Consider the following 15255-nt stretch of genomic DNA (forward strand, 5'->3'; position numbering starts at 1 on the left):
CTTTCCCTAAAGGCATCTGGGAAGTGTAAGCAAGGAGGTATGGCAGCTCCATTGTTCCCCACACACAAGGATCTACCAGGCTGGCAGCCATTTCGTCACACCCTCTTTTGTTTTTAATATTTCTTGGGGTGGAAGGAAGAGGTTAGTCCCATACCGCATAGGCTGAATACCCACAGAGGTGCTAAGCAAGTGTCCGGGACAATTAGCTAAAGCAAGGTGGAAACAGACACTAGAACCAAGATGCAATGAGGCACAGAAAACTCCTAGAAAGTTAGAGGCAACGGTAGCATGTATTTATTTATTGTATGGCAGAGTTACGCACAGGAAGCATATAATAATACAAAATATATAACCAAGTAGGTACAGTGGTGATGCAGGCAGATAGGGCAAGCCCCCTAAATAGTAATATCTACATTTTCAATCCACTCAGTTGCAGCTGGGGAGGGTACAAAGAGCTCCATCACATCTCCCTGGAAAGCACGATGCTCACATTCCTGTAACAAATGGAAAATAGTTTGGCGGGCTGTACCACAACCGTATTTAGGTCCTACTATTTTGCCACTTTTAAACAACAGGTCTTCACAACTGCCAAAGCCCGTTCAAATTCTATTAGCTGTCTTCCATACTTTATGTGGCAAGTAAAATCCTGTGGACCTCCTGTTGGTGTTTATCAGGTTATGGCTATCGGGTGGAACTGACTGCATCCATGTTGGCAACCATTCATTCCCTGGATCAAAATGTTGTAATTGCAGGATTTGTGCAGATCTTATTGGAGGGTGTCGGGACTTCAGTCTGGATAGGCCTACATCAGCCATGTCTTTGTGGATGGGCAGCTCTCTGGTTTCAGTGAGCTCTCTATATTCACGAAGAAGAGCATCTTGCCTTTGGAGATGCGTGGGAGCAATGTGGCACAATGTAGGTAGGCTATAGGTCAGAGTGGGTTTAATACATCCACAGATGGTTCTCATTGTTGCATTGAGTTGGACATCAAATTGTGTACACGGGGGTAACTGAGCCACACTGAAGCATCGTATTCCACAGTACTATGCACCAACCCCAAAGCTGAGCATCTAAAGTGTTGTAGCAGATGCACCCCAAGTTGTATCACATAATTTTTGGAGAATGTTGTGTCACCTGCATATTTTCGCTGCTACATTGGTAAGATGGTGTCTAGAGCTCAAGGTCCTGCCCAGGGTAATGCCAAGGGACTTAGGTATACGGTTGTGTGTAAGTCGGGTGCCACTAAGGTAGACATTGAGTTCATGGTTGGCAAAATTATTATTGAGATGGAAACAGGAGCATCCTGTTTTTCCTGGACTTGGGATGAGTCACAATTGCAATTGGGGTGCAATTCTAGCTCGCCTCCTCATGGTGCACCCTGAGTAACGCTAAAGAGATGGAACTTCTGGCTGCCAGGCAGTCATAGGATCTCTTGGCCACACTACACACATGGAAGCAGTAGAATGTAACCAATTGCAAGGGGTTTCAGGACCCAGGAGAGCTCCCAAGAATCACAGACATTGCTCTAAAAAGGAATGAAAGGCCAAATATGGGAAGAAAAGGAAATTACTGGGGTCCAAAGAGCTGCGGTGGCTCAAGTGGTTAAAACATTGAACTGCAGGCCGTGGAAGTCAGTAGTTCAGCAGTTCGAGACCTGAGTTGCCGCATGATGGAGTGAGCTCCCATCTCTAGTTCCAGCTCCTGCCAACCTAGCAGTTCGAAAGCAAGAAATTGCAAGTAGATAAATAGGTACCACTTCGGTGGGAAGGTAACAGCGTTCCGTGCGCCTTGGTGTTTAGTCATGCCGGCCACATGACCACGGAAACGTCTTCGGACAGCGCTGGCTCTTCGGCTTTGAAAGGGAGATGAGCACCGCAACCCTAGAGTCGGACTCGACTGGCTTTCGAGCAAGGGAACCTTTACCTTTTTAAAGAGACCTAGAACAACCCCAGGCCTGTTACCATGATATAAGCTGCTGAACACACTTCAGAATGGAAACAGAATTCCCCCCCCCCCCCGAGACTGAATATATGCATCTGATGGAATTGGGGGTTGGAGGCCATGTCACAAGTTTATACTGTGCTTACAGAAACGATTCCCATCAGAGTTCATGTCAACTTTTAAGTATAAGAACAGGACCGAAAGCTGTACAGGGCCTTGCTTTCAGGAGGTAATCCAGTACCACTAAGTGGACTTTAAATATGCCTTATTCTCTCTCATGTGGAATATCGCCTATAATTCTGGACACAATATTTCAATAAAGATACAGCAGAACAGGACGGGTGTGTGTGCAGAAGAGTCTGACCAAAATGTTTAAGAGAAAAAAGAAAAGAAAAAAAATGATTATGGAACATTTTATTTTAACATGATGAATAAAATATTTTAAGACAAGGTGTTCAAATATTTTCCAAATCATTTCTAAAAAAATATGTATATATATGGTATCAGTTTTATCTAATTTCTGTGCACTGAGGACAAGCAAGTCCTAGGTTACAAACTGAACTCTCCAATGCAAGAACAAGATGCATTTCTTCCTTTAGGACGTGCGATTGTCAGAAGAAAATAAAAAAGTTTCAGTTCTGTTTTTGCATGTGGGTGGGTATTCTGTTTGTAATAATTGTTTGGATACACTATATTTTTAATAGGCTAGTTGTGATCATTTCATGCCAAGTAAAAATGTCCATAGTCATATCTTATGTTCCTAAAGTAACAGAATGACTTTCAATCTAGAAAAGATAAAAGAAATGCTAATGTGGCAATTTTTTCCAAATTTTCCGAAAATTTCCGTTTTTTCCCGAAAAAAAACCACGGGTTTCTTTCTGAGCTTCAAAGTTTCCGGAAATTTTACATCTCTAGGAATGACAGAGGTATATAAAATCATGCATGGGTTGGAGAAAGTGGACAGGGAAAACCTCCTCACTCTCTGGGTCATCTGTTCAGAATGGACCAAAAGAAAAAAAACTTCTTTATGGTGGAAAGTGCAATGAAGCTGCGGCAAACGTAGAGCGACCCTATAGGGCTTTCAAGGAAATAGACAAACAGAGGTGGTTTCCCATTGTCTGCCTCTGCATAGCAACCCTGGACTTCCTTAGTGCTCTCCCATCCAAGCAGTTACCAGTAGGGGTGGGCACAGACGAGGAAAGCTCAGTTCGATCTGGGACTTGCCAACTGGGTAGCCCCAAACTAAACCCCTGAGCAAAACTGATCCGGTTTGAGTGGTGTGGGGCCCCGCCCCCAGCACACCCATGCCATCCGGAAGTGATGCAAGCACGTCAGCCCTCCCAGCACACTCGAATCACTTCCAGGTGCTCCCAGAACGTCTGTGTTACCCAGAAGTGACGTGAGCACACCGGTGACACGTTTGCATCACTTCCGGATGATGCAGGCATGCTGGGGGCAGGGCCCGGCACCACCCTGAGCAGTGTGCCAAACATGCAAGCCGAACCAAGCAGAAAAGCTGGGTGAGTGTTCAGGGAAAGGCGCCTTCCCCAAACCCCCGCTCGCGAACTCCAAGCAGGGCAAAGTCCAACTCATACTTTGCCTCGGGTTTGGGTCTGTGCCCATCCCTACTAACCAGGACTGACCCTGATTAGCTTCTGAGATCTAATGAGATCAGAATAGCTTAGGCCATCCAGGTCAGGGCATTGCTTCTTTTGTCAACAAGCAATTAAATAGAACGTTCTGCCAGAATCCATAATGATGGCCACTATCATTGATGGCTTTAAACAAGATCAGGTAGATTAAAGGAAGGTAGGTTCTTCAATGGCTACCAGACATGGGGACTGACGGTTAGGGGACTTCCTTACGGGGACAGAGCTCTGCATACCAGAGTTATAAGGCAATGGTAAGAGAAGGCCTCAGACTCTATGCCCGGCTTGTTGGCCTTCCAGGGGAAATGGCTGGAACTGATGGACCACTGGTTTGATCCAGCAAGACTCATCTTATGGTCTTAGGTGGAGACCAATGGAATGCATTAGTAAGGGGTCGGGGCTTCTCTCTCAGCAGTTCTGAGCCACAGGCCCCTCCATGAGTGTGACTTGCAAGTTGTTGCCCCTAGATTTAGAAACAAAGGACTTGTCCTTCCAGGGGAAATGGCTGGAACTGATGAACCACTGCTTTGATCCAGCAGGACATCTCACGGTCTTAGGGGGAGACCAATGGAATGTATTAGTAAGGGGTCTGGGCTTCTCTCTCAGCAGTTCTGAGCCACAGGCCCCTCCATGAGTGTGACTCGCAAGTTGTTGCCCCTAGATATAGAAACAAAGGACTCGTGTGGCTGTTATGGTACAAGATGGCTCAAGGCCAGGGGTCATTTCCTGCAGGAGCACACAGGAGCGGAGCTCTGGCAGTAAAGAGCCCAGGGGGCGGGCACATGCAACAAGCCCCAACCCCTGCTCCCAGCAGCCCTCAGGCAGAGCAAGAAGCAGCCAGGTAAGTTGCAGAGCTCCCACCCCTTGCCCCCCCCGTCCAAAACAGTCCTGTGGCACCTTTAAGGCCAAGTTTTATTCAGGTACAAGCTCTCCCTCCTCTGCGAGGACAGATCTGCACGTTCCCCCCCGCAATAGCTAGCCATCCAAAACAGTCCAGTGGAGCCTGAGCGGTGGGTGTTGCCTTCTGACACACTTCCGGTGATGTCAGGGGGTGTGGCATATGCAAATAAGTTACACTAATGAGTTATGCTAATGAGCTCCTGCACCTCTTTTTCTACGAAATGACCCCTGGTCAAGGCAAAAAACCAGTGATACCAAAGTGGCTGGGTTTAAGCCAGTTTTTATTTAACTGAGTTTGAGGAAAGGGGTCTCTGGATGGGCTACCATGGTTGAAAGCCAGTTTGGTGTAGTGGTTGAGTGTGCGGACTCTAATCTGGGAGAACCAGGTTAGATTCCCCACTCCTCCACACGCAGCTGCATATGGGACCCCGCATACAAAAGACAAGCGGTCCTCTTGAGCCATGGCCCCTCCCCTTCAACCTGGCCAGAAGATCCATCCAAACTGCTTATTTCTCTACTGACAAAGGTAAGACCAGGGCTTTTTTTGTAGAAAAAGCCCAGCAGGAACTCATTGGCATAATAGGCCACACCCTGATGCCACAGCTCATTAGCATATTTGGCCGCAGCCCCCTGTTGCCAGAAGTGTGGTCATCCAGCCACACCCACCTTCTGCTTCTTATTCTGTTTATCTTGTTTGTTGTCCAAACCCAGGGCCTTTTTTTGTTGCGGGGACTCCTTTGCATGTTAGGCCACACACACCAACTGTAGCCAATCCTAATGAGTTTCTGCTGTTGGGTGTGGCCTATTATGCTAATGAGTTCCTGCTGGGCGTGGCCAACTCGGGAGCCAGCCGGAACTCCGTTCCTGTACGTTCCTGCCCCAAAATAGCCCTGGGTAAGACACTAGGAAGTGATACAGAAGGAGGACCAGGTGATATTCTGACCCATTCCTTTCAATGTTGGGCAGCCCGGGCCGGCCCGATCTTTACAGATCTGAGAAGCTAAGCAGCGTTAGGCCCTGTTCAATACTGAGATGGGAGACAACCAAGGCATAACAGGTTTGTTATGCAGAGAACAAAACAATAGAAAACACTGTGTATAAACATACAATACATGCAAATAATGTTTAATAAAATACACATATATTGTGTGCAATGTATTAAATAAATATAATCATATAAGTATCTACATTCATACATAGGCAATCAAATGCATAATCAAAGTATAATCGTGCTCCGGAGTTTGCTCAGTTTCACGATAGTTGCCTCGGTGACACTGTCTAGCCATCTCATCCTTTGCCGTCCCCTTCTTCTGTTACCTTCAGTCTTTCCCAGCATCAGGGTCTTCTCCAGTGAGTGCTCCCTTCTCATTGGGTGGTCAAACTATTTGAGCTTCGGCTTCAGGATCTGGCCTTCCAGGGAACAGTCAGGGTTGACTTCTTTTAGGACGGACTGATTTGAACTCCTTGCAGTCCAGGGGACTCTCAAGAGTCTCCTCCAGCACCAGGAATATAAGGGGAACAGTCCAAATATTCTTCTACCTGAATAGCTTTAGATACCTTAATCCCATGGGAAAAGTTAGAATGTTTGGTTTAGAGAATGGAGATGGGTTCCAATGAATGATGTGGACAATATATTGAGTGATTCTTGAGAAAGAAGGCTGGAAACGGCTTGTCAACCGGGAAGTTGTCAGATCGCTTGTCTGCCAGTGAGGATTATTTGCCCTACAGTGGTGAGACTGTTGAATTGTAGTGGTTAAGTGCGCGGACTCTAATCTGGGAGAACCAGGTTTGATTCCCCACTCCTCCACTTGCACCTGGCTGGATGACCTTGGGCAAGCCATAACTGTGGCACAGCTGTTCTTGAAAAAGAGCAGTTTCTGTCAAGAGCTCTCTCAGCCCCACCTACCTCACAGGGTGTCTGTTGTGGGGAGGGGAAGGGAAAGGAGTTTGTAAGCCGCTCTGAGACACCTTTGGGTAGTGAAGGGTGGGGTATAAATCCAATCTCCTCCTCCTCCTCCTCCTCTTCTATAGCAGCAAGCTCTGACAAAAAAAATTACTACTTTTGGATTACGTTGCACAGAAACTATCTATTTAGACAGGAGAATACTTGGACTGTTCCCCTTATATTCCTTGTTACTTAGATTATGCATTTGATTGTCTAGATATGAACGTAAATACCTATAATATGATTATATTTATTTAATACATTAGACACTAATGTATTAATAAACATTATTTCCTTATATTGTATGTTTATACACGGTGTTTTCTATTGTTTTGTACTCATTCCACCGTGACCCCTTTTTTTGTTGTTGTTCTACAGAGAAGCAGGGAACGGCAAACTACCTCTGAACATCTCTTGGCTGGAAATCCCTATGGAGTCGTCATGGTTTGGCAGTGACTTGATATTAAAAACACACACACACCCCACACACAGAATCACAGAGTTGGAAGGGAGCTCCTCTAGTCCAACCAACACAATAAAACAAAACAGATAACCTGGAAGGAAGGTAGAACTCCAGCCATTATTTAATGGTCTGCACATTTATGGAATCCAGGCCGTAAGCATACATATATATTTCCTCCCACCTTCTGATCCAACCAAGTTGCTTCCACATCACCCAGGGGAAACTCGGCCGTTTTAGCCAACACTGAGGCCTCTGAACCATCCGCTTCTCTTAGATTTTATGCACACCCCCACAGTTAAAGAAGAAATCCAAGTGAAGAGTTTACCTGTGAAAACTTTTTGGCAGGTTCAATGCTTGACAGAAACTGTGATGATTATGACGATCACCAGAAGAACCACCAGGCCCGTGGAGATGAAACAGCACTTCATCTTCCTGGATCGCCGCTGAAAGACGAAACAGAAGAATAGAATCAGGACACGGCCTTTGGGTTGGTAGCCCAGCTGTACACCGAAAAAAATGGCGATATGATAATGAATAACAAAGGGCATGGCCCCTGTCTGGTACAATCTGAGACCTGCTTCACATGTTCAGATAAATAGGGGATAGGGAGGAGGTGCGATACTCATGCATCACAGTGTAGGCAAACTATCGGGTTGGCAGATCTGGAGTGTGAAATTCCTGGAGATTTTGGGAGTGGAGCCTTGGAAGGGTGGGGTTTGGACAGGGGTCATTTCCTGTGGGAGTGCACAGGATCAGAGCTCCGGCAGTAAGGAGCCCAGGGGGCGGGCATATGCAACAAGCCCCACCCCCTGCTCCCAGCAGCCCTCAGTTGGGCCACGAGGAGCAAGAAGCAGCCAAGTAAGTTGCAGAGCTCCCCCCCCCCCTCCCTTCAGGTACAAGCTCTCCTTCCTCTGTGAGGGCAGATATGCGTGTTCCCCTGCCCCCATAGCTAGAAATCCAAAACAGTCCAGTGGCACCTTTAAGACCAAGTTTTATTCAGGTAAAGCTCTCCCTCCTCTGGGAGGACAGATCTGCCCCCCCCAATAGCTAGCAATCCAAAACAGTCCAGTGGAGCCCGAACGGTGGGTGTTGCCTTCTGACACATTTCGGCTGATGTCAGGGGGTGTGGCATATGCAAATAAGTTACGCTAATGAGTTATGCTAAGGAGCTCCTGCACCTTTTTTTCTACGAAATGACCCCTGAGAAAATGGCTGCTTGGGAGAGTGAACTCTATGGCATTGTGCCCCACTGAGGTCCCTGTCTTCTCCATCCCCAAATCTCCAGGAGTTTTCCAGCCTGGATCTGGCAACCCCATCACCATCCCCTCCCTGTGGCCAGGGGAGACCTAGCAACCCTAGTTTGGAGAGAGAGCTTCAGCTGCTCGTAAGGACTACTGGTTATGTGAGACAAGCACCACACCCTTTGCTAGACATCCTTTTTCTCCCCACTCCAGTTTCCCTCCCGCAACTGCTCATTTGGGAAGTGGTTGGTGGCTGGAAGGCCAAGAGGAAGGAAGTATCTCCCTCTCTTCTTCACCTTGCCCTGGGAAGTCCTCTGCACCATCAGTGACTGAGGATGTCAAACATTTTGCAACTACATTTCCCAGCATGCACCAGGTCCCTTGGTTGAGAATGGAAGAGGGCAGGCACTAAGAACAGGAAGAAGGGGGGAAGAAGGAAGGAGGCATTTCTTTTGACCTGGGCATTCGGCAAGCCAAAACGCTGCTTGTTTGTCATCGACACCGCTGGAGCACCAGAAGAGCAAGCAAACGGGATTGGGTTTGGAGTCAGGGGGTGATTCTCTAGAATCCCAAAGAGCACGGGATACGTCACTGCAGTACCATGAGGATTTGTCCCTCACTCCCAAAAAGTTTGTGGTCAGGTTTTGGGTAACCCAAATTCTGTGCTGATAGGTTCGTTTATTCCACCACCCCTATGGCAAGGGTGCCCGTAACTAGTGTTTACTGTGGGCATGCCAACCTCCAGGTGGGGCCTGGAGGTCTCCCAGAATTACAGTGATCTCCAAATGCCAGCGATCGTTTCCCCTGGAGAACATTGCTGTTTTGGAGGTGGACTCTATTGCCGTGTACCCTGCTGTGGCACCTCCCACTACCTTTGCTGGCCTCCACACCCAAATCTCCAGTGATTTCTTACCCCACAGCTGTCAACTCTAGATTGCTGGCTAGTGAAGGAAGTAAGGTTGACAGCAGGTCTGTCCTGGCAACTGGTAGAGGGAGTTACCAGGAGTGGGTGATGTGGTGATGTCACTTCCATTGTGTACCAGAGGTGGCACCATTATGTTGTGATGTTGCAGTGGCACTCTGGTATTTGGGCAAAAACTCTATGGTAAAAATGGCCTTCACAATAGAGCTTTTGCCCAAATACCAGAGTGGTGCTGTGACATCACCACCATGGTGATGTCACTTCCGGTACACTACAGAAGTGACGTTGCTACATCACTGGCCTCCTCCCCACTCCGGGTAACTCCCCTCACCAAGAGCAATACACAAAAAAAGTTCACACAGCAGAAAGCAAAAACCAAGGAAAGAGCTGTGGACAGAGAGGCTGAAATTACAAATAGCTACTATCAGGGCTTCTTTTGTAGAAAAAGCCCAGCAGGAACTCATTAGCATAATAGGCCACACCCAACAGCAGAACTCATTAGCATATTATGCCACACCCCTGACAGAGCCGCTCATTAGCACATTAGGCCGCACCCCCACGTTACCAGAAGTGTGGTCATCCAGCCACACCCACCTTTTGCTTCTTATTCTGTTTACCTTGTTTGTTGTCCAAACCCTGGGCTTTTTTTGTAGCAGGAACCCTTTGCATGTTAGGCCACACACCCCTAATGTAGCCAATCCTAATGAGTTTCTGCTGTTGGGTGTGGCCTATTATGCTAATGAGTTCCTGCTGGGCGTGGCCAACTCGGGAGCCAGCCGGAACTCCGTTCCTGTGCGTTCCTGCCCCTGCCCAAAAACAGCCCTGGCTATTATATTAATAACATAAATCAGAAAGGTACAGACACCGTATATGTATAGAGAAATTGTAAAAGTCATAAATGAGGTATATAACGCTAAGCTGTTCCAGTAGTAGTGTAAATCGTTCCAGTAGTGGCTTGTTTAAATTCTACAATGACAATCCAACGAAGGTTCCGGATACTGGTAACTTCGTTTTGATATTCTTTCTCAAAAGACAGTAAACTATTACATGTTTCATAAATACAGCGATGCTCTGTATTCTTGGTGCTTGAGAGGGGGCAACAGTGGGAGGGCTTCTACTGTCCTGGCCCCACTGTTGGACCTCCTGATGGCCCCTGGTATGTTTGGCCACTGTGTGACACAGAGTGTTGGACTGGATGGGCCAGTGGCCTGATCCAACATGGGCTTCTCTGATGTTCTTAAGGTATAGATGGAACACTCTGTCTGGGGCAAGTGATGTTCTGTATTCTTGGTGCTTGGGGGGGGGACAGTGGAAGGGCTCCTAGTGTCCTGGCCCCACTGCTGGACCTCCTGATGGCACCGGGCATTTTTGGCCACTGTGTGACAGAGTGTTGGACTGGATGGGCCATTGGCCTGATCCAACACTGGCTTCTCTGATGTTCCTAAGGTATAAATGGAACACTCTGTCTGGGGCAAGTGATGCTCTGTCTTCTTGGTGCTTGAGAGGGGGCAACAGTGGGAGGGCTTCTACTGTCCTGGCCCCACTGCTGGACCTCCTGATGGCACCTGGTATTTTTGGCCACTGTGTGACACAGAGTGTTGGACTGGAGGGGCCACTGGCCTGATCCAATATTGGCTTCTCTTATGTTCTTATAAACATCTGAGATATAGATGCATCAAAGATTTCCTGCACAAGGAGGATACACTTCATATAGACGGGCAACCAGTCAGAATTTTCTTCTGGGCAGCTACTCCAAAGCATCAACAAGCTGGTATCTGGAACCTTTGTTGGATTGACATTGTAGAATTTACACAAGCCACCACTGGAAGAATTTACACTACTACTAGAACAGCTTAGCATTTATATACGTACTTTATTTAAGTTCCTTCGCCAGCCAGCTGATCAGCACTGGAGGGGCGGGCCCTGGAAGGAAGCCAGTGAAAGAGAAACTTCAAAGTCAAAGATTCCACCCCCCCCCGGATGTTTTCCCGTATTCCATTTGTACTTGATGAGATCAGTTGTTCATGTACCCCATCACTTCTGATAAAGGAGACTAACGGGGAATCGGCACAAAGAGCTGCCCAGGGTGACCTTTTAAAATATGTACAGATTATAATGTGTTGCCCAAATCGGGCAACCTTTGCAAAAAAAGCTTTCCTAAAATGTAGCGATGAATTTTTCTATTAAATATCAGCGGTGCCGAGAGGAAAGGCCAACGATATCATTAACAACTTCTCTGTTTGTTTCACGGAGAGTATTCATTTAAACAACGGCCGGGCTGGTGCTTCCCTGGAAATGACATGCGGACGGATCCCGGAGCTCAGTGTAAGTGCAGGAGCCCTGCGGAGCTTTGCACCACGGCCTTAACAAGTCAATCTGGATTAGCTGCAATTTGCCATAATTGAAAGATATCGGGTATGACCGCACCAGGGCAGCGTTGAAAGTTTGACCGTTTATTTTTTGGGTACAGCAGTTGAAAAGAGTGCTTTTAAAGGACAGAAATGTTGCAGAAAGCAAAATATTCTGAGCTGTAGTTTCAGGAGGGTGTAGTTTCAGGAGGGTGGCCAGGTTGGGCAGAAGGAGAAAAGGAAGATTTGAGTCCAATGTTACCTTAAAGACCAATACGATTTTCGTGATGTAAGCCTCTGAGTCCCTTTCTCAGTTCAATAAATGCGGAGCATCAGAAAGGAGAAGAAGAGGTTGGATTTATACCCCGCCCTTCACTCAGAGTCTCAGAGCGGTTTACAAAATCCTTTCCCTTCCCCGCCCCACAGCAGACACCCTGTGAGGTAGGCGGGGCTGAGAGAGCTCTTTCGATAACTGCTCGTAAGAGAATGGGTCTGGAAAAAACTTATGACTGACCCAAGGTCACACCAGCAGCTGCGAGTGGAAGAGTGCGGAATCAAACCCAGTCATCCCAGATTAGAGTCCGCACATTTAACCACTACACCAAACTGGCGACGAGGAGAGCTGTAGTCATTTTTGGAACTGTGAAGTGCTAAATAGTGACACAAACAAGGCGTGAAGGGCAGGAGATTCATGCAAAGGGATGCCAGCCTCCAGGTGAGACCTGGGGATCCCCTGGAATTACAGCTCATATTCAGACTACAGAGATCAGTTCCCCTGGAGACAATGGATACTTTGGTGTGTGGAATCTATGGCCTTTTGCCCTACTTGCATCCCTAAACTCCCCAGGTCCATCCCCAAATCTCCAGAAGTTTCCCAACCTGGATCTGAGACTCCGAGTGAAGGGCGGGGTATTAATCCAATCTCTTCTTCTCTTCTTCTTCTCTTCAACCCTATACCGTGCATGTATCTAATGCTTAAAGAAAAACCCTTTCAATTGCAGCCCCACTGGACCACAGTTTAGGTGAGGTCATCAAACATGGAGGTAAATCCACTTAACCATTTCCCTCCAAATGGTTTCCATGATCCGAATCCTCCATCCCTGAGTTGTTATCTTCCTCACAGAAGAAGAAGAGGAGGAGGAGATTGGATTTATACCCCGCCCTTCACTAACCAGAGGAGTCTCAGAGCGGCTTACAAACTCCTTTCCCTTCCCCTCCCCACAACAGACACCCTGTGAGGTAGGTGGGGCAGAGAGAGCTCTTGACAGAAACTGCTCTTTTTCAAGAACAGCTCTTATCAGAGCTATGGCTTGCCCAAGGTCATCCAGCAGGTGCGAGTGGAGGAGTGGGGAATCAAACCCGGTTCTCCCAGATTAGAGTCTGCACACTTAGCCATTACACCAGTTGTGACTCATGCAGGCACAGTTTGACTCAGTGTTCTAAACCAGATCACAAACACGGTGCGTTCTCCCAACGCTGCCTGAGAACTAGAGCTTGATCCGGTTACTCTGAATCCTGAGCCAATATGAAGAAGCTTGTATCGAAGCAACGCAAAGGAAGGGCTCACAAACATGTGCCATGGTGAGAGAAAGAGGGAGGTGTCACAAGAAAGGGAGATGTTAGGTCATAGTTATCGGTCTCAAAGAGTGCATGTTGAGACTTTGTGGCAGAAACAGGCTAAAATGGAAGAACTTGATCTGAACTGTATGGTTGAATCCCAGACTTTATAGACTTACTTTCTTCTTTGTGTTTGTGTAGTCAGATTAAGTTACTTTATTTGCTAGTTTCAGGATCGAAGGAACTTATTTCCTTTGCTAATATTTGTACGGGGCAAAAGCTAACTGTCGACAGGATATGATCTTGATATTCTGGTCAACTAAAACATAATGACTGAATATTTGCTTACAGATGTGTCGGGATTCAGGAGACATATAATTGTCCTTATAATTAACTTAAAAAGGAGACCCGTTTGCTGTCTTTGAGATGTTAGGCACTGTCTTAAGAATCTGTTTAAGTCTTCTGTAATATTTGTCCCCTGTTGTCACAAACACTGGCCGTTCTTTGTGGCTGGGATTGGAAATTATCTCAGCGAATAGTTCCCCTGGAGACAATGGATACTTTGGTGTGTGGAATCTATGGCGTTTTGCCCTACTTGCATCCCTAAACTCCCCAGGTCCATCCCCAAATCTCCAGAAGTTTCCCAACCTGGATCTGGCTAGCTCACAGTTTTTTAGCCTCCGGCTCACGGATTTTTGCCTTAGCTCAGGGAGGCTGGCTCCAGAGCAAACCATAGCCAGATCACTGGCTCACAACTTTCATGCCAGTTGCTCACAAAGTAGAATTTTTGCTCACAAGACTCCACAGCTTAGAGGGAGCATTGGTCCACAGGATCAAATTTTGTCTACGAGACTCAAGAAGCTAGCAGTAACCAGAAAGCCCACTGGCGGGTGCCATATTAGAGACAACTGGCCAACCTTATAATGTCAGAGAATTATCGCTCATTCACCCGGTTAAATTACAGTCATTTCCCAGTTGTGACAAGCCTCTGGGTACCAGCGGATTCATACAATTACGTTTTGAGGCTGTAAACTTCTTGAAGAACAAACTTCTTCATCTCGACAAGATACTTCAGCTATTTCGGGGGGAAAATGAGGACGCAGAGACTCAAAAGTGATTACCAAATAAGCGGATTAGAGCTAAAGAGAAGATCTAATGACAGAAAGTAGTCAGAAATATATGATGATCTCAAAAAAAAATTAATATGGTAAGTACGAAGGATAAGGCAACCCAATGGAAGGCAGATGACGTGTACTTAACTCTGCTCATGTGGAATTCAGATCTATATATAAATAGCTGTCATGGCTGATGGAAGAAGGGGACTGAGGAAGCTGTCGGAGCTACTAAGCTTTCAAGCAGTCCACCCATTCTGTGCTTGTGGCCATTCTTAACAGGACAGAGGCGTGAACTCGGTGGATACTGTGTTTTGCCAGCAGAATTTGGATCCCAAGACTGATCTAACTCGTGGATCCCAAAGCTGGGTGGGATTGCTAATTCTGAAGAAGACAGAGTCAGGATTCAAAATGATGTAGATAGGCTGGGGCAGTGAGCTGAGACAAATAAAATGAATTTCAGTAGAGATAAGTGCAAAGTCCTACACTTAGGTACAAAAAATCAAAGGCACAGATATAGAATGGGAGGGACAGCAGCTCATGTGATAGGGATCTAGGTATTCTGGTTGATCACAAGCTAAACATGAGCCTGCAGTGCGATGTGGCTGTGAAGAAAGCGAATGCAATCTTACGATGCATCAACAGAAGCCTTGTGTCCAGATCACGGGAGGTGGTCGTTCCGTTCTATTCTGCTATGGTCAGGCCTCACCTGGAGTACCGTGTCCAGTTTTGGGCACCACATTTTAGGAAGGATGTTGACAAGCTTCGAGCGTGTCCAGAAGAGGGCAACCAGGATGGTGAGAGGGTTGGAATCCAAGTCTTATGAGGAAAGGCTGAAAGAGTTGGGTCTGTTTAGCCTGGGAAAGAGAAGGCTTAGAGGGGACATGATTGCAGTCTTCAAGTATTTGAAGGGCTGTCATGTAGAAGATGGAGCAGATGTATTCTCTCTCTTGCTCCGGATTGCAAGACTAGATCTAATGGGTGGAAATTACAAGGGAGTCGTTAACGGCTAAATATCAGGAGAAACTTCCTAACTGTAAGAGTGGTTGAACAGTGAAACAGTCTGCCTCGGGAGGTGGTGGATGCTCCTTCGCTGGACGTTTTCAAGCGGAGGCTGGACGACCATCTTTCGGGTATGCTGTAGGGCCGTCTTTCAGCTATGCTCCTGCAGAGTGCA

The 15255-nt window shown here is 46.9% G+C and overlaps 1 protein-coding gene across 1 annotated transcript in view; it reads right to left on the minus strand.

Moving 5' to 3' along the window:
- Positions 1–466: 466 nt before the first annotated feature.
- Positions 467–15255, minus strand: part of LOC107111296 (t-SNARE domain-containing protein 1-like) — a gene marked incomplete at its 5' end in the record, with an annotated part of 129528 nt that continues 114739 nt past the window's right edge. The window contains 2 exons of the mRNA XM_015412254.1: positions 467–494; positions 7224–7341. Coding sequence (XP_015267740.1) covers positions 7246–7341 — 96 coding nt within the window. The remainder of the gene's footprint in view (positions 495–7223; positions 7342–15255) is intronic.

The sequence above is a fragment of the Gekko japonicus genome, unplaced genomic scaffold (assembly GCF_001447785.1).
Source record: "Gekko japonicus isolate JY-2015 unplaced genomic scaffold, Gekko_japonicus_V1.1 scaffold2867, whole genome shotgun sequence".
Taxonomy (NCBI): domain Eukaryota; kingdom Metazoa; phylum Chordata; class Lepidosauria; order Squamata; family Gekkonidae; genus Gekko; species Gekko japonicus.